Genomic DNA, 19,455 nt, shown 5'->3' on the forward strand with positions numbered 1-19,455 from the left:
CTAATCACACTTAGAAAACGCCTACCAGGTCTGTCGAGCTCAGTGTTAAGCAGTTCACCTTTGCTATCATATTTCATTCTCACAACAAACAGTGAGATAGGAATGATCATGAATACAGAAGACTCATGATCAAAGAGTGTGTTTATTTTGAAAATTTTTATTTGTTTATTTTCTTTTTATTTGAAAGGCAGAGACACAGAGAGAAGTCTTCCATTTTCTGGTTCACTGTCCAAATATCTGCAACAGACAGGCACCTAGAAACTGCGTCCAGGTCTCCTATGTGGGAGAAGGGACAAGCCAGTACCTGAGCAATCACCTGCTGCCTCCCAGGGTGCTCATTACCAGGAAGCTGGATCAGAAGAGGAGGAGCTGGGGCACCAACCAGGCACTCCAAAATGGGGATGCAAGAGTCTGAAGCAGCACCTTAACCACTGCACCAAGGCCTGTCCCACCACCAAAGAATTTGATTTTTTTCAAGGTCACTAGAGGAAAATTTTCTAACCAGGGTGAGATTTTTCTCATTCTGAGTCTTGTGCTCTGTCCTCTACCCTACAATGTCATCTAATCTCCCACTAGAGTGTGTGTGTATGAGACAGAGGAAGGGGAAGAGGAGGGAGAGAGAGAGACAAGGAGAGAGACAGAGAGAACATGTCATGGTTTAGATATGATGTGTCCCCCCAAGGTTTGTGTTTATAAACTGCCCCACACCATGGTTGGATTAGAGTCTTCCATCCCTCAAAATTCATGCTGGAGTTTAGTCCCCCACTGTGAGGTATTCAGACAGTGGAGACCTAATCCGACGATGATGTTTAGAGGTGGAGCCTCTGGGAGGTGAGTAGTTATTAAACAAGGTCAGTAGGGTGGAGTCGTGTGATTTAATACTGCTGGAGAAGAGAGCAGAGACTACACAGGTGCACACCCAGGGCCTTTGTGTGATGCCCCGTGGCACCGCAGGACTCTTCCAGCAAAAAAGCACTCACCAGATATGGCCCCTTGCCCTTGGACCAGAACCATGAGCCGACATACACTTTTTTCTTTATAACTTACCCAGTCTGTGACATTGTGTTATTAGTAACAGAAAATGGACTACATACCCTATCTCAGGTATTCTGTCATAGCTTCCAGAACAGACTAAGACGGATACATTTAAAGGAGACCAAGAGGCCCCTACCTTAAACAACATGTAGAAGCCAGTGATGAGACTAGTGACTGATCTGGCGCAGGCATTAGGGGAAAGATAGAGGAGTTCAGAACCAACAGCAGCATTTAAGACCTCACCATTATCCAGAGTTGTAAATTAAATTTTTAAAGATTTTTTATTTATTTGAAAGGCAGGGTTAGAAACAGGCAAAGGCAGAGAAAGAAAGGTCTTCCATCTGCTGGTTAACTCCCTAAATGGCCACAATGGCTGGAGCTGGGCCTATCTGAAACCAGGAGCCTGGAGTTTCCTCCAGGTCTCCCACACGGGTGCAGGGGCCCAAGGACTTGGCCATCTTCCACTGCTATCCCAGGCCATAGCAGAGAGCTGGATTGGAAGTGGAGCAGCCGGGACTGGAACTGGTGCCCATATGAGATGCTGACACTTCAGGTGGCAGCTTTACATGCTACACCACAGCTCCAGCCCATATTAATCTTCTAAAGACTTAATTGCCATTACTTTTCTGCAAATCTTGTATATAAATATTAAGTGTTTGATGAATTGATCCAACTAATCCTTTCAGCACATCTTCCCCACCCACCCTTCAGACACATACTACCTGTCAACACCAGCATCACCATCACATTGTCATCCTCACAGCCTGAGCATTGTAGCCCACCCCCACCCCACCCAGCAGATAGGGAAACTGAAGCCTTGTGAGGGCAAAGACTTTCCCTAGGCCATAGCATAAGCATGAAGCAGAAAAGAATTAACATTTAAACTTATGCCTTAACACCAATAACACATTCTCCAAGAGGCCAATACCAGAACCCTGATACCCTCCCCTTCCAAAATCTTTGTCACTGTGTCAGGAGGAAGAGGGGGAGGGGTGTCTCTAGTAGAATGTCATGTGCAGTCGATGAAAATGTTGACCCTCATTTGTATCTTGGGAGTTAGTGCTAGGAGGACATATGGATACTTGACTACCCTACTACAAATTCCCACGTTCTGACCCCACAGGATTCCCTCAAACATTCACAAATGACAAGTCAAAGCAAAAGAGGAGAATCTTCTTCAGGCACTGATAATTCTACTTCTCAGGGTTGTGTTAGTACCGGTGCTCCACAAGCAGTCTGGCCAGGAGAAACAAGAATGGAAAAGTTGCCAGTGCATAAAGTATGATGATGTAAAAAACATGCACAAGACCAACAAAGACCAATACTGTGAGCTAAAGAGGGCTAGAAAGGTCAATCACAGGGCATTACCAGACTGGAGGGAGCAGAGTCCTCTCTATGAAAACAGCTCACTTTCCAGATTGTCTACAAAAACCTAAGCAGAGTAGGAGTCCAAAGTGTAACCAAAAAATGTGAATGGAAGTAAGATAAACAGAGAGAAGTATCTCAGTTTAATTTTGTTTAACCCAGGTGAGCTTTCTGTTGATTGTAGGATTGGGACTGGCCACCCCAAGTTCCATGGTTTCACGGTTCTTGATGTGAGAGAGCCAGAGTTTCTAGTGTGTGTTCCTCCAGAGGAAAATATGTCCCACGGATATGCACGTGGATGCTTCTGCCAGCAACTGCAGCAAAGCACATAGCTCTGCTCTAGGAGCATTCTTGAAGTGTAAAATGTGGTTCCACAAAAACACAGTGCTGAGCTGAGCCGCTCTCCATCTCACACTGACCCCAAGGAGCTTTTCTGTGCAGGAGGAAGCCACCAACCTCAAAAAATAATGTTTTAATCCCTTCTTTTATGAAAACTATAGTTTCTGTCTCAGAGGCAATTACATTTTAACTCTAATGTCAAAGGTGTAAGAACTTGATAACATAGGAATGAGTTCATTTTTTAAAAACACATCACCTTGAGCAAAATAGAGAATGAATAGTATTGAGTAAACACTGTGTTTTAGGTAGTTTATTTCATCACTTTTAAAAAGTGGTTTATGGGGGAAAAAATAAAAGCCTTCAAAAAGGTCTGCTTCTCCATACTCCCCTGCCATTCCAGCTTTGGGTTCTCATCACTCTAGTCCAGGAAAAGTATTATTTTAGTTGAAAGACATAGCAGTCAACTTAGCTTACTTAAGTTCAAAACGCATTCAGGCTCCCACTGTTAAAACCCAGTTTCAAAAGCTTTTATGTATCACTAGGGCCAGGCACCCACACCAGTGAACCTGAGACTCATTACAAGCCTTTGACATTGCCAGCCCCATGAGCAGCCACCAGGACCCATATCCTGGCTCTCGCTCTCTCTCTCTGCCTTACAATGCTGATCTGGCTTCAAAGTTTCAGTCCCCTTCTCCCACCCCCCAACACATACACACACAAATCTCCTGCCGCCCAAGGGCTTGTTCTTATGACTTTGTTCATCTCAAGATTACCCCTTCACCTAAGTGAGTCACAAGAGTGGCCAGCTATATGGGCTATAAGTATACAGGAATTCAGCAAAGGAGGCACAGTGACATGAAAACATCCAACCAGACAGAGTGTTATCAAAGACTCACGGAACCTCCCCAGTATCAAGTATTTGAAATATACAAAACTACGTGATTAATTTCTAATTTAGAACTCTCTCAATACCAGGCTCAAGTATGAATAATTAGTAATTGATCAATGGTCACTTTAGCTCTTGTTTTGTGTTCTTCCAAATGGCTTATGCACGTTGCATGATAAATTTCTTAAATATTTAGATTCTGCTTTCACGTGTCCTTTGCACTCTGCAGGAAGATACACACCTATGCCTCCATTTGTAATAAAATCAGGGAATTCTTGGTAAGATGTAAAAGATACGTGGCATCAGCTACACCTCTCTTCTAAGAACTGTAACATTATAAAGGCTAGACGGTGTGTTAATGAACCAATAAAAATCACCAAAGTGTCTGAATGTGTAAGAAATTCAGTGACCCAGCTTCTAGCAACCATGCTTGATTTTTTTACACTAATAAGAGTCTAGTTAATTACAGCAAAATAATTTGTGCATGTCTTCAACTAATACTTATTGAGTGCCCACCATTTGCCTGTAGAGAACCAGACAGACATAAATCAATCCCAGTCCTCATGGCGCTAACATTAACATAGTAGAAGCAAACAAAAAAAAACAACAAAAATGAGCACAAAAGGCAGGGAAAAGTAGGATTGCCGATTGCAATTTAGATAGAGTGGCGATGACTATGCCTGCAGGGAGTGGGGGATGAGCCATGCCAACAGCCTGGGAGGATCACTCAGCATAGAGATCACCAAACACAAAACCTCTAAGAAAGGGCATGGCCGGTTTATTTGGAACATCAAGGGAGCCAAGTGGTGGGAGAAGTGTCAGAGATCAGAGCAACACCAGGGACTTAAGAGGCAAGAGGCAGTGGACAAAATCATGGAGGGCATTTTATTTCATTCTGAAGAGTTCACTTTTACTATAGGGTGAAAGCAAATGGAGAATTAGGAAAGACATGTCACATGGTAACACTGATATTTTAAAAGGATCTTCTGGCTGCTATGCTGAAAGCAGACCAAAGGCAAATGAGAGTAAAAGCTGCAGAACCAGTTAGGAGGCCACTGCAAGATAAGAGTGGCTTGCACCAGAGTGGAGCAAGGGAGGTGATGAAGAGTGGTGGGCTTCCAGACGCGTTTTGAGGGCTGAGTGACCCTCACTCTAACCCGGATTTTGTCAAGATCTGACTTTCAACAGATAAAAGTGAAGGGGAAGCTTCTGCATATGAAACCACAACCTAGGAGCAGGTCCTCCACGGCCAGCTAGCTCCCCGACGCTTACCATGAGTGATTCAGCATCGGAGCTGCCGTACGATTCGATACGAAATGTGAAAGGCTTCAGTAGAGCAACTGGAAGGACGGAGTTGCCACACATAGAAACAAAACAAACAAAAAACAGCGAGATAAGAACATTGAACTGACAGTGAGGGAATAGCAGCAGTTCAATCTGTAATACAAATTTGAAATAGACATACATGTGCACATGTAAGAAAAAGATAAACAAGTGAAAATATAGCCTGAAAATTAGACCATTTAGATCACACTCTTTAGAATCAGAGCCTGAGACAGAAATTTTTGTGCAAACAATATTTTGAGGAATTGCTTTCAGAGAAAATTATAGGGAAGTAAGAGATTCGGTACAGGACAAAGAAAGAAGCTAGACAAAAAAAAAAAAAAAAGTGGTTCCAGAACCAGTCCCAACTCCCTTTGATCTCATGAGGAGAACTAGGGCATAGATTACACCACAAATGGTATCTCACTGGGAAGCAAGAAAGCTAGGTTGTTACACCAGACGGTCATTATCCAAGAACCTCACAAAGAAAAGGATGGAACAATCTCAGACTTCTATGGGTAGAATGGCTCCCATCACTCAAAGGCAATTCTTGGGAGCAAAAATCAGTATGGGCCTTAGCAGCCAATCCCTGCACAAAGTGGCAATGAATATAGCAACCTTGTAAAGTAGACTGGAGCAGAGGGAGGGCCACCCAGAGCACTGGTTATAATCTACCCCTTGTACCACTCTGCTTTAGTTGACTCTCACACGAAGTTCACTCCATCTAGTCACAGCTCCTCCAAGACTCTGCTTAGATGAAATTTTCAAGGAGACAATATACAGCCTTCCTGCTGCACCTGGTCATGACTAATAAACACCACCATCCTCTTCTACCACCCTCTTCTACCAAGGGTTCCTTTCACCCTTGGCCAGCCCTCCATTCTGGTGTAGTGCACTTTCCTCGTGAGGGGTTCCAGATCCTTATCCCTGAGATGGAATTCCTGATGACCATGCCCTTAAAAGCAGAGTTAGGTGTACTTGCTCAATTACAGGGTAACTGGCCATCACATGAGTCCCTCACATTTTCTCCCCAGCTCCTCTCTCCACATGGTGATCACAATCAACTATTCCTACCAATAAGAGTATTCTCTGTGTGTTACCACATTCCTTCCTGGTCTTCTACAAACAGGAACATAAAATGAACAGATGGCAGCCATAACTTCATTAGGATTATTATTTCAACCGTTTTTTGGAAGTATTCTCTACTTCTGGAACCAAGATATCTATACCCTCAGAGTCTAAAGTCACCTGGTAGAAAGCACAAATTCCCTATGTGAGTCTCAAGGAGATACGGTAAGCAGAGTTGCTTCTACTTCCACTCCTTGCTTTCTGGACCCATGTCTTCCACATGTCAAAGACACAGCACATGTAAAAAATCGCCATTAGTTTGGAGTGCATGCCACACACTAAGGGTAGCAACCTACCAGTACAAAGTATCATCTACAGTTTGGTATTCCAGGATTGAGCATTGTGGGACAGTAGGCTAAACCATTGCTCGGGACACCCACATCACATATCAGAGCACCAGTTCAAGCCCTGTCTCCTCTGCTTCAGATCCAGCTTCCTGCTGACAAACCCTGAGAGGATGTGGATGACGACCCATGTAGTTGAGCCCCTGCCACCGACGTGGGAGACCCGGATGGCCACCAACGTGGGAGACCTGGATGGAGTTTTAGGCTTCTGGCTTTTGCTTAATCCTGCTCTGGCTATTGCAAGCATTTGACATTTGGGAGGTGAAGAAGTAGATGGCAAAATCACTCTCTCTCATCCTCTCTCATCTTTTTCCCTTTCTAATAAAATATTTTCTTTAATTTGGTACCCCAGCTGGATATTCAAAATGCCATTCTAGTGCTCTCTGGACAGGTAGCTTCCAGGCTGTAAGGATGGTCTCTTAGGAGGCCAGTGAATGTAGCAGAAAAAAACCTGAGTGCAGGAGGGCTTAGAACTTTAGACTCAATATCCAGGTAAAGAATCAGAAATCATTTATGACTGTCATTGAATAAACAGCAACAGTAACAACTCTTTTCATCTGTGATTATAAAGCTAAGATTTCTGAAAACCAAGCCCCAAATCCAAAGCACAGGTAACTGAATTGCAATGCCATGTTAACTCCCAAACTTGCAGGATTTCTTGGGAGGAAAATGCATTAATTAAGGAGTAGAGCCCAGAAAATTGGGATAGAGACATGGGGCAAATTCCAGCAAAGCTAAAAACTTGAGCCCCTAAATTCTACAAAATTTTACCAATAGAAGTTGTTCTTTCTCCTTTATCTGAGAAGCCTGATTACGCCTTCCCTGCAGAACCTGGAATGGACTCACCTCACGCAGCTTCCCTGCAAGGCACTGCTGATCCTGCTGATGGCCCACCTCCAGCCCTTCCCATTGCTTCCAGACCTAGAAGCTGACTCAAGTCCCAGCAGGTCCAAGAGGGTGAAGCACAAATCGCAATACCCGTGTGGTGTGCTACACAGCAAAATCCTAAGGAGGACTGCTGGGATCAAGGGTGTGTGCATCAATAAACTTGATGGACATCGCCAAACTGCACTCCCATCATCAATATGTAAAGAGTACGTTTCCCCAACAACTTGGCAAAAGTCGTTGTTTGGGAGTTTTGCAAATTAATAGATAAAAAACAGTAAACAGTACCTCCATGTAGTTTTAATTTATATTTATCTCATTATAAATTAGATTGACTATCCTTCCTGCCTTTTTCTATGAATTCCATGTTCATATTGTTTGCCTTTTCTCCTTATATTTTGTACTGTTAATCTTTTTCCATCAATTCTCAGAGCTCTTTATAATACTGGAGATTGAACTTTATAATAGAGCTTGCAGATATTTTCCCAACTTCTTGGTTTTTTGTAAATTTCTAGTAATTTTTTCTCATGCAGATTTTTTAATGTGTTCATTTGAGAGACAGAGAAAATGAGAGAGAGACAGAAAGAGCATGCCCCATCTGCTGGTTTACTCCCCGAATGCCTGCCTTGGCAGGGATGGGATTGGGATGGGCCAAGAGCCAGGGAACCCAGTCAAGGTCTCCCACATGAGTGGCAGGTACCCAACTACTTGACCACCACCTGCCACCTTCCCAGAGAAGGAGCAGGACCTGAAACTGAACCCAGATACACCAATAAAGCATGCAGGAAAACCAGCTAGTGCCTTAACTTTAGCTTGCTGGTTGTTTGTATATTTTAGAAAATACTGATTCTGTGTATTTATTTTGCATGTCACCACCATACTAAGTTCTTATTCTATAGTGTTTTTCATGATGATGTTGATTATGCAGACTTCTCAAGACTACATTTTTACCTCCCCTGTAGAGCTTTCTAAAGCTCTGATTTCTTTCTTTTGCATTACTACATTGGATATTTTCACCATTTAAATGCAAATAATGGTAATAAAGTTCATTCTTTTAGTATGTTGAGTTTTATAAGAACATCTCTAGATTCATTAAATATGCTGTGTTTTGAGGTGATATATATTTTCAAATTATTACATTATTATTAATGTGCATTTTATCAAACATTAGTATAAATTTTTAATTGCCTTTTGTAATTTTTGGAGAGGATTATATGAATTTTTTAGAGTGATTACTAAGATGTTATATTAATGGATTTTCTAATATTGAATCATCTTTAAATTCCTAAACTCTACCTAATAATGAAATAATGTTTAATATACTACTGAATCTTACTTTCTAATATTTTATACAGGATTTTATATGTGTGAGATCTTGTAGTATTCTGCTTTAGGCAATTTTTGTTATCTCTGTTTTGGTAATTATTCCACTGGTTTTTGTGCTCCGGGTTTCCACAGAGTTAATATGGTTAATATTAACTTATATCATATAAGTTAATAAGGACTAACTTATTTGACCATATTTAATTTTTGTCTGCTTGGCAAAGTATTTTGCTTTTAATGTTCCTGCCCATATGTCCCAATATTTCTTGTAATATAGATACTCAAACCAATTCTATCAATTTTACATTTTTTCTCTTAATATTAAAAGTTTATCTTAGTGTCTGATTTAATAGTTTTAAGCACGAATTTGTTTTGTTTGCCTACCCTGACATATTATTTTTCACCTTTTTATTTACAAATTTTCTATAAACTATACTTTATTTACAACTCTTATAAATATCATAGAGTTGTGTTTTGCTTTGTGAACCAATCTGAAGACTGTTCTCTTTTAAGAACAAAGTCTAATTTTATTTTATTTTTTTAAAGATTTATTTATTTATTTGAAAGGAGAGTTACAGATACAGAGAGGGGCAGAGACAGAAAGAGATCTTGCATCCACTGCTTCACTGCCCAATGACCACAACAGCCAGAGCTGAGCATATCAGAAGCCAGGAGCCAGCAGCTTCATCCAGGATTCCTGCATGGGTGCAGCAGCCCAAGGACTTGGGCCATCCTCCACTGCTTTCCCAGGCACAGTAGCAGGGAGTTGGATCAGAAGTTGAGCAGCCAGAACTTGAACCAGTTCTCATACGGATGTTGGCATCACGGGTGGCAGATTTACCCTCTATGCAACAGTGTTGGCCCCGAAGTTTAGGTTTATTTAATTGCATGTTCAGTATGTTTTGTTTTAGTTCTAATACATTATGCTTTCTTGTTTTTAAAGATCTTTTTAAAGAACTTTTATTTTTTATTTTATTTCTTCATTTGTGTTTGTGAATTCATTAATGAGAAGTATGCGGGGCCAGCACTATGGCATAGCGGGTAAAGCCGCCACCTTCAGTGCCAGCACCCCATATGGGCACCGGTTTAAGACCCAGCTGCTCCACTTCCAATCCAGCTCTCTGCTTTGGCCTGGGAAAGCGGTGGAAGATGGCCCAAGTCCTTGGGACCCTGCACCCACGTGGGAGACCCAGAGGAGGCTCCTGGCTCCTGATCGGCGCAGCTCCGGCTGTTGCAGCCAATTGGGGAGTGAACCAGCGGATTGAAGACCTCTCTCTCTCCCTCTCCCTCTCCCTCTCTTTTTGCCTCTCCTTCTCTCTGTGTAACTCTTTCAAGTAAAAAATAAATAAATCTTTGAAAAAAAAATAAGTATGCACCTTTTGTTTTGGCGCCTACCTTTTTGATTATTATTGATCCAATTCTCTTAGTCCTCTGCTTCTGTCAACCACAACTGCGTGGTTACCATCGAGACGAGGCTGTAAGAGTCTGAATTCTATTAACAGGAGCTCTCGCTTGCTCTTTCACTTGTTCATTCTGATGGAGACATTCTGAGGAGGGGGCCATGTGGAAGAAACCAAAGGAGACCTCACCCTGTAGTTCCAAAGGAGCCAATGCATCAGCCCAACACCCCATGAGGAGCTCAGTCCTCCAGCAACCACATGAGTGCATTAGGAAGTAGATCCTTCCAACTGGGGCCTTAACATTCTGCAGCCTTTGGAGAAACAGAGAGCCAGAGACTCATTGGGAACTGCCTGATGACCCACAGGAACACTTGGCCAGTGCTGTAAGCCACTCAGTGCTGAGGAAGCTTGTCATGCAGCAGTAGGTAACCAACACCTGTATCCCAAGAGGCTGCTGCATTGCTGGGTGTGGCTCTGTCCTGCGCAAAGTGTATTTTTGCAGGCTAATTTTTTGCCTCACCCCTCCTGGGCTGCCTCACTTCTCTTTAAACTTCTCCTTTTCATTTGCCTTCTTGACTTCCTGATCTGTGATGGGCAATGATTTCACATAATTTGAAATTTGTGCATTATCTACCTCTTAGCTTCATTGAAAGCAGTTTTCAGAATCTCTTTCAACTTTCTTGTTGCTCTTGTGTGACCTTCAGAGAAAGAAAGGGGAAGCCACTGCCTTATGGAGCTTTGTTTATATCACAATTTGCTTTAATTTGCACTTCCCTGATGAAAAGTAAGACTACATTATTTTCCTTCTTGTGAATTATCTATTTTTGTCATTTCATCGCCATTCTATTAATTTGCTTGTAAGTCATTCTTTGGCTTGTGGGAGCCCTTTGTATATTAAGGATCTCAGTGACTATCCTTTGTTAAATGTTTGTAGGGGTGGGCATTTGGCCTAGCAGTTAGGATGCAGCACTGTGTGTGCGTGTGTGCATGTGTCTGCCTTCCAAATAAAATAAAGAAAATTTAAATTCTACTGGGGAAGAAAAGATTGCAAATATTTTCTGAAAATGCATTACTTCTCTTTCAAATTAAAAAGGAGTTCAATAGTCCCTATACTTATAAGTGTGTTTGTGCTGAAAAGAATATTTTTTCTCTTGGTAGTCAAATTAATTAGTTATTTTTATTATGGCTTGATATTTCTGGTCTTGCTTAGGAAGGTGTGAAAAAATAGAGCTTCTCTGGTTTGTAGGAGTTGAAGACACATTCTGCAATGACATCCAAAAAGGTGGAGAGTGTAGTAACCTGTAATAACATTAAATTTTAAAGGTAGCATTCTATGGGATAAAATAGAAAGAAAAAATAAACTATTTTTTAAAAAAATAAAAATATAGCTTTAAAAAGTAAATTACAAAGATTATCTGTCTGGAATTTATGATAAAATGTTGCCTCTACCTTTGTTTTTGCTTTTCCAATTTTAGTACCAAAATGCCAAACATTATTAATTCATCATATTTTCCCAGGATATAAAAACGCTTTACTTAACATATGCGACTTTTCATGTAACTATGATCTGTACTCTCTGTTAATGCACCTACCTATTCACATCTTTTTTTATAGCCTCTTAACTGATTATCTGCATTAATATCACACCATTTTGGGGCTGGCGCTGTTGTGTAGTGGGTAAAACAGCCACCTGCAGTGCCAGCATCCCATATGGGCACCAGTTTGAGTCTGATCCTTTTCTCTGCTATGGCCTAGGAAAGCAGCAGAAGATGGCCCAAGTCCTTGGGCCCCTGCACCCGCGTGGGAGACCCAGAAGAAGCCCCTGCTCCTAGCTTCGGATCAGCCCAGCTCCGGTGATTGTGGCCATTTGGGGAGTGAACCAAAGTATGGAAAACCTCTCTCCCTCTGTGTGTGTGTGTGTGTGTGTGCATTTGTGTATATGTGTGTGTAACTCTGACTTTCAAATAAATAAATAAATCTTTTTTAAAAAAATCACACCACTTTAAATTCTATACCACTAGAATATCCCAGTCCTATCATTTACTGGTCCTAAGAGTTCAGTAAACCTCTCTGGATCTCACTTTCCACTTCATAGTGTTATTTTAAGAGTTAAGCATACATGGCCGGTACCGCGGCTCAGTAGGCTAATCCTCCGCCTTGTGGCGCCAGCACACCAGGTTCTAGTCCCGGTCGGGGCGCCGGATTCTGTCCCGGTTGCCCCTCTTCCAGGCCAGCTCTCTGCTGTGGCCCGGGAGTGCAGTGGAGGATGGCCCAAGTGCTTGGGCCCTGCACCCCATGGGAGACCAGGATAAGTGCTTGGCTCCTGCCATCGGATCAGCGCGGTGCACTGGCCATAGCGCACCGGCCGCAGCGGCCATTGGAGGGTGAACCAACGGCAAAAAGGAAGACCTTTCTCTCTGTCTCTCTCTCTCTCACTGTCCACTCTGCCTGTCAAAAAAATAAAATTTTAAAAATTTTAAAAAAGAGTTAAGTATACAAAATATTTATGAAAAATCTGTGTTCTAGCCCTATGTCTCACACAAAATAGACATTCAATAAGCAACTGTTGTTAATGTCATCATCATAACACATAAAGTTGAACTATGGGAAGAAATTAATGGTAACAAGTTATCAGGTATGTTTCTAATGCCACAGGCCTTGCTTCTCTTTTCTGTTTCCCTGTACGTCATTCAGGGTCCCACGAATCTGCGCCCGTGGAGATGCTTTGTCGTCCCAGGCTAATGATATGAAGAGCGGAAGGAACAAAGAGTAACTTCTGCAGGGCACTTGGTAAAGGAAGACTGGGGCAGCTCAAAGAGAACCGGCACTTCACGAGATTCCCGTAGGAAGGAGCTGCAAGCCTGCTGGGCACAGCTGCTTGGCAACATGCAAATGTACAAGAAAGAAGCCAAAGACATCAAAAATCAGGCAAATTTTATTCTTTTATTCACCCTTTTATTACTTATACATTGTACACAAGTCAAAGAGAAATGAAACACAAGCTCAGCTTCCAACGACCAAACCAGCCAGCTGGTGAATGGGAACGCCACTTAAACACAGGTGTGAACATGTGGCGGGTGGCCTGGACAGAAATACACAGACGGAAGCACACGTGCTTACCGCTGGACTCCACTTGCAATAGGGCAACTCTGCTCAATGCAACGACTACTTGTAAGTGTAGTGGAGGATTCATGAAGAGTGGGAGGCAGCCATGCCTTTAGGAAGTTTGAAATCTCCTAAGGAAGAGAAGACAAGCGTGCACTAGCACAAGAATTTGGGCCACAACTGGAGAACCCCAAATTACATGGCCTCAAATGTGAGAAAGAGCTGAGCTTTAGAAAGATCCAGAGTCTTCACTGAAGGGTGCCATGTAGATGCTCCTTTAACAACTAGAAAGGAGGAGGTTAAAATACGCACGTCCCGTATTGGAGTACTCAGGTTGGATTCCCAGCTCCATCTTCTGACTCCAGCTCCCTGCCAGCACAAACCCTTGGAGGCAGCAGTAATGTCCCAAGTAATTGAGCTCCTGCCATCCACACAGTAGACCTGAATTGAGACTGTGTAGAAGTGGAAATCTTTTCCTGAATTTGGAAATAGAGAGTGGGCAGGAAGGGATGGGGTTTTAGGAGCACAAGTACATCAGCCTTGACAAGCCAAAAGCAGGGATCTGTCTACTGATGCCAAGAGGTGGAAAACAGGAAAGGAGGCTGACAGATGTTAGACGGAATAGCAGGATTTGAGTAGTCTCAGTCTGCATGCTTTGAGGGGTAGCTGAGCCTAAAGAAGTTCTGAAGAGAGCTGAGAAAAGTAGTTCACTCATTCAAACCAGCAGTCTGTTTCTTTTTCAATGTGATATTTCAGACAGGTGACCTTGACCATGACAAAAATTGCAGTAGGTCCCAATATTGACATTAAAGAAGTTGCATCTGTACCTATGGACCTTAACATTCCAGAACAAACCAACAGGCCAGGTTATTGTAGAGAACACAAACAACATATAAATCATAGCCTCCAGCACCCAGAGGAATCTCGGAAGGCTGTCAGAATATACAAACCCCAGACAATACCTACTGCCACACATGCACAGACTACATCATTGCCCTATGCAGAGAATTTGGATACCAGGAACCAAGTCCACCAGGAAGGAAAGAGATCTCCACCATGTAGATGGCCAGAAGACTGTGCAATGATGAAAAAGGAATGGTGGTTCGCAGGAGAAAGCCAGGGGAAAGCTGAGGCTCCAAAAATCTTCTATAGTCCGATTCAACAGAGGAAACGTTGCACGATATATCAGGATCTTTTCACCCAGGTTTCAGGAGAGTAATTTTAGGTGATGAATCACAAGGAAAACAAGTTCCCCAGTTCTTTGACCACGTCAGGTCCCACAGGAATGCGGCCGTAGCAGATACGCTCTTGCTGAAGGCATGTCCGTGACAGCAGCTGTCTACCTGGCTGCTCCCCTGCCTCAGAGGTGATCATCAGCTGCAGCCCCAGAGGCCTCATTCCTTGAGCAGCAACCCTTCTCCAGCACAGCTTTCAGCTTATGGTTGGTGCAAAGCAGAATGAAAGGGTGGACCGCTGCGCACAGATAAATCAGCACCTGCCACACCCAGTACCTAAACTCCTGAGACGGAAAAATGCCTGCAGCAGTGAGCATCATTGACAGAGAATAGGAGGTGAAGAGGATGGCAAAGGAGATGAGAGCCAGGAGAGCTTTGATGTGGGCCTGGGCACTGGGGTCTTGGGATCCTGAGAGACTCAAGAGGACCTTCTTTGTGTGTCTTCCAAGAGATGTGAGGAGCAAAACCATGCAAATGAGAAAGATAAGAGTAGGGACTAGCCAAGTAATCGCTTTTATAGGGAACAGATAGAATTTCTCACACGAGCTCCTCATGTTATTCCCAGTGACGTTCCAAGATTGTCCATCCGTCCTTAAATAGTTCTGATATATACTCTGATTACCCATGAAAAGTAGGACGGTACTCAGGGCAGAAAACCCCACAGAGCTGAGCAGCATCCACGGTACCCACCTAGACACCCTGTGCTTTAGCCAGAGGAAGACGGGATGGGTGAAGGTGGTGATCTTCACGCAATAGAAGACACTGAGCCAGGTCGAGAACCATAAGGTGACAGCACTCAGGAAGTCCCAGTAGATGGCTAGGAACCGCAGTACATTGTTGTATGGGAAGACTGTCGGATGCAGGAAAACGTAAATATTCCTGCATAACACTACCCACTGCAGGAAGAACCGGGAGGCCCCAAGGCTGACCAATAACTTATCACAAGGCGACAATGTTCTCTGAAGCAGCCAGTTCATGCCAAGTGTTGCAGTGATAATGCCATTGCCCACCACTGCCACCAGGCACAAAAACAACAAGATTATAGCCAAGACAATGATTTTCGTATCAATCGCTGAATATCCTAGAATCAGGTAGTTTCCATCCTGCTTTCCTGTGAACAAGCTGGGTCTCCAGGTTTCAAGGGCTGCTTCTGTTGGGTTGCTCTGCAAGGTCTTGTATGACATGCTTGTCCCTCCAGCTGCCCCAAGTGAGAGCTGAGGCCAGAGTAGAAGACACCGATTATCAGAGGAAGGTGAAGAGGTTTCTTTTTTCAGAAAAGATGCAAATATAGTCCAGGCTTAGTTTCCAAAGCCCCCCTGCCTGCCTGCAAATTTGCCTTCCCACCTGCTTATTTTCTGTCCATGCCAACTTCAACATGGATAATATATCAGGCCCTTGCATTTGGTGTCCTTACACAGGAGGTTAAACTTTTCTAAGCTGACACCTAAGCCATGATCACACACCTGCCAGCTGCCCATGGGTGAAATCCACAGGGCATGCCCCATACTGAGAGTCAGCCTTCATGTCCTTGGTGGAGGGTGAGGAGAATGGGTGTTACATTCTAGGCATGGTTATGAGATAGGATTTATGAGAATATCCCTTTAACAAAGAGATAGAAAACTGAGCAAAACCTCTATGGAGAGAGGATTATTTGAATCCTGTTATTCGTGGTGTTCATCACCATAAAATGGAACACGGGAAACAATTATATATACTTAGGTAGGCAGAATTTTTATAAAACTAACAAAAATACTGTATGAGTAAGCGCCATCAAGATAACTATGAAATCAATGGCAGAAAGAGTCTTGGACTCGGGGTCAAGACAAGCTTTCACCCATGCTGCGTCCCTCGTGGTAAGTCATTGTGTGTGTCAGCGAACCCCTGTGCTGCTTCACGCCCATCTGTCAGACAGGTCGGGAAGTCTATTCTCATCCACAAGGTTGACCTAAAACTGAGACTCTAGACTGAAGGAAGACATTAATGATCATTTTAAAGAAATGCACTGAAATCATAGACTAAGACATCTACCTAAAGTCACAGTGGCACAAAGGAAAAGTCAAGACTCAAACTGATCCCAGGACAAGAGATTTTTTCCCATAGTTCACAATATATCTCTTTTTTAATTATTTATTTATTTATTTATTTGAAAGGCAGAACAACAAAAAGTGGGAGAGACAGAGAGACAGACTTTCTATCCATTGTTTCACTCCCCCAAATAACCCCAACAACCAGGTCTGGGTCAGGTCAAAGCCAGGAGCCAGGAACTCCATTCTGGTCTCCCACATAGGTGGTAGGGGCCCAAGTACTTGAGCTATCCCCTCATGCATTCCCAGGCTCATTAGCAGGAAGCTTGGTCAGAAGCAGGGCAGCCAAGACTCAAAACAGCACTCACGGGATGCCAGTTTCACAAGTGGCAGCTTTATCTGCTGTGTCACAATACCAGTCCCCACAATACATCTTTTTTTAAAAAGTGTTTTAATTTATTTGAAAGGCAGAGTTACAGAGAGAGAGAGAGAGAGAGGGAGGGAGGGAGGGAGGGAGGGAGAGCGCTTCTATCTACTGGTTCACTCCCCAAGTGGCCGCAAAGGCCAGAGCTAGGCTGATCCAAAGCCAGGAGCCAGGAGCTTCTTCCGGGTCTCCCATATGGGTTCAGGGGCCCAAGCACTTGGACCATCTTCCACTGTTTTCCCAGGCACACTAGCAGGGAGTTGAATCAGAATTGGAACAGCCGGTATTTGAACTGGCAACCATAAAGGATGCTGGTGCTGCAGATGACAACTTAATCTGCTACGCCACAGTGCCTGTACCCCGCCCACACACACACATACACACATGCAATATATCTTGCACCCTCATCTTCTTCATTCTTTTTTTAAAAGGTACATTTATTTACTTGAAAGTGAGGTTGCAGAGAGAGAGGGAGAGAGAGACAGAGAGACATCTTCCATCTGTTGGTTCACTCCCAAAGTGGGTGCAATGGCCAGGGCTGAGCTAGGCTAAAGCCAGGAGACAAGAGCTTCATTCAGGTCTTCTACATGGGTGGGAGGGGCCCAAGTACTTGGGCCATTTTCCACTGCTTTTCCCAGGCCATTAGCAGGGAGTTGATCAGAAGTAGAGTCAGTGTCATCCATGGAGGCTTTACCCACTACACACAATGCCAGTCCCATCCTCACCATTCTTAAGTGGAATCAGATAACCAGATTTTGAGTCTTGTCATAATCGCATAATAACTTACTACAGATGATCATTATTGTCATTTAACCTCTATGAACCCCTTTTTTTCACCTATAAAAAATATGGATCACAGATAAATGTGGCCTTACATACATGGAAGTATGATGAAAACTTGAAATCTCTGCACATACATAAGAAGTAATTGTTGGGGGGGGCAAACATTTGGCACAGAGGTTAGGACTCCATTAGGGATGCACACATCCCATACTGGAGTACCTGGTTCAAGCCCCAGGTCCTCTACTTCTGATCCACTTTCTTGCTAATATAAACCCTGGGAACCAGCAGATATAATGGCTGAAATACCTAGGTCTCCACCACCCATGTGGGAGACCCAGATGGAGATCCAGTCTCCCAGCTTCAGGTCCAGTTCTGATTGTTGTGGGGATTTGGATAATGAACCAGTAGATCTCTCTCTCTCTCTCTATCTCTCTCTCTCTCTTTCTCTAATAAAGTTAAAATAAATCTTTAAAATGTTTTTAAAAAGAAGTAATGATGAGGGTGATTACTTATGAGAATGACCTTCATTTCTCCATCAAGTGAAGTGACAAGTAGTCCAAGCAGAATTCAAGAGAATATTAGGAATGCAGTTGAGCTCCAAGGAACCAAATGTTAGGCAATCTTCATTAGCCAGAGGAGGGTAAGCAACCCAAGACTGCATTCACCATGGAAATGAGCTTCAAAGAGTTAATAAATCAATCAGCAATAAGGTGAATAGTAAGTTGGTTCATGTGTGGCAGGAAGGTTTGCAGGTGGAAATGATTCTGAGTCATATATAGCAATACTGAAAGCTCAGGGCCAAGTACTATAAGAGGGAGATAGTTAGTCATAGCATAGCCATTCCGAGCTGCACCATAACCTACCAGTTCCATGCAAGAATCCCCTGCAAGAAGGAATACCAGGCAGAACCACATCACTCAGCATCCCTCTCTGGTTTCCAGACCCTCTACAGGTAATAGTGCTTCTCCAGCACAGAGGCCAACAATATTGAACACTGTGTTCCTGGGTAGAGAAAAGGTGAACTAAAATAACTCATTTACTCCGCCTTTCTGTGAAGATGCAAATTTCTACATGACAGAGTTTTCAACTGCCTACTTCTTTGCTCTTGTTTCTCTGGTTAACATTTTTCTATTTTTTTAAGATTTATTTATTTGCTTTAAGCTGAAAAAGCTATATATTTGTAATCCAAACACAAGGAGCTAGGGGGATTACAACTTGTTCAGGTGGTATATCCCATGGCCTTGGTCACTGGTTGTTGGTTATACAGAGATCAACGTCTACATCCTAATAGGAAACTAACCATTATCATTGCTATTTATCAGTCATATAAGCTGATATGGTGCTGGGCTCCAATGCTAAAGAAATATGAATTGGACTGAAATAAAAAACAATGCATGAAAAAAAGATTTATTTATTTGAAAGGTAGAATTATAGAGAGTAACAGACAGAGATAAAGAGATCTTCCATCTGCTGTTTCATTCTCCGAATGGCCACAATGGCCAGGGCTGAGCCAGGCTAAAGCCAGGAGCCAATAACTCCATCCTAGTCTCCCACATGGGTTCAGGGACCCAAGTGCATAGGCCATCTTCCACTGCTTTCCCAGGCACATTGGCAGGGAGCTGCAATGGAGGAAGAGCAGTGGTGACTTGAACCAGCATTGCAAGCAGTGGCCTAACCCTCTAGGCCAGCCCCTCATTTCTCTATTTCTTACTGGAACACAGATGATGGGGCAAATTGTGGGCTCCTAACTCGAGTTTGTCCAGCCATGGACCATGGACAAATCTCGTGATGTGGAAGACCTATATCTTTCCCATCTACCTCCTACCCCTTCAATGTCTCCTAAGATAAGAAAGGTG

General features: G+C 43.1%; 1 protein-coding gene across 1 annotated transcript; it reads right to left on the reverse strand.

Annotated features, from left to right (window-relative positions):
* Positions 1–13,072: 13,072 nt before the first annotated feature.
* TAS2R60 (taste 2 receptor member 60) lies at positions 13,073–15,552 on the reverse strand. The gene has a single exon (XM_008258113.3). The coding sequence runs from the start codon at positions 15,550–15,552 to the stop codon at positions 14,494–14,496; it is 1,059 nt and encodes a 352-aa protein (XP_008256335.1). The 3' UTR covers positions 13,073–14,493.
* Positions 15,553–19,455: the final 3,903 nt, after the last annotated feature.

Source organism: Oryctolagus cuniculus, chromosome 3, assembly GCF_964237555.1.
Source record: "Oryctolagus cuniculus chromosome 3, mOryCun1.1, whole genome shotgun sequence".
NCBI classification, from domain to species: Eukaryota; Metazoa; Chordata; class Mammalia; order Lagomorpha; family Leporidae; genus Oryctolagus; species Oryctolagus cuniculus.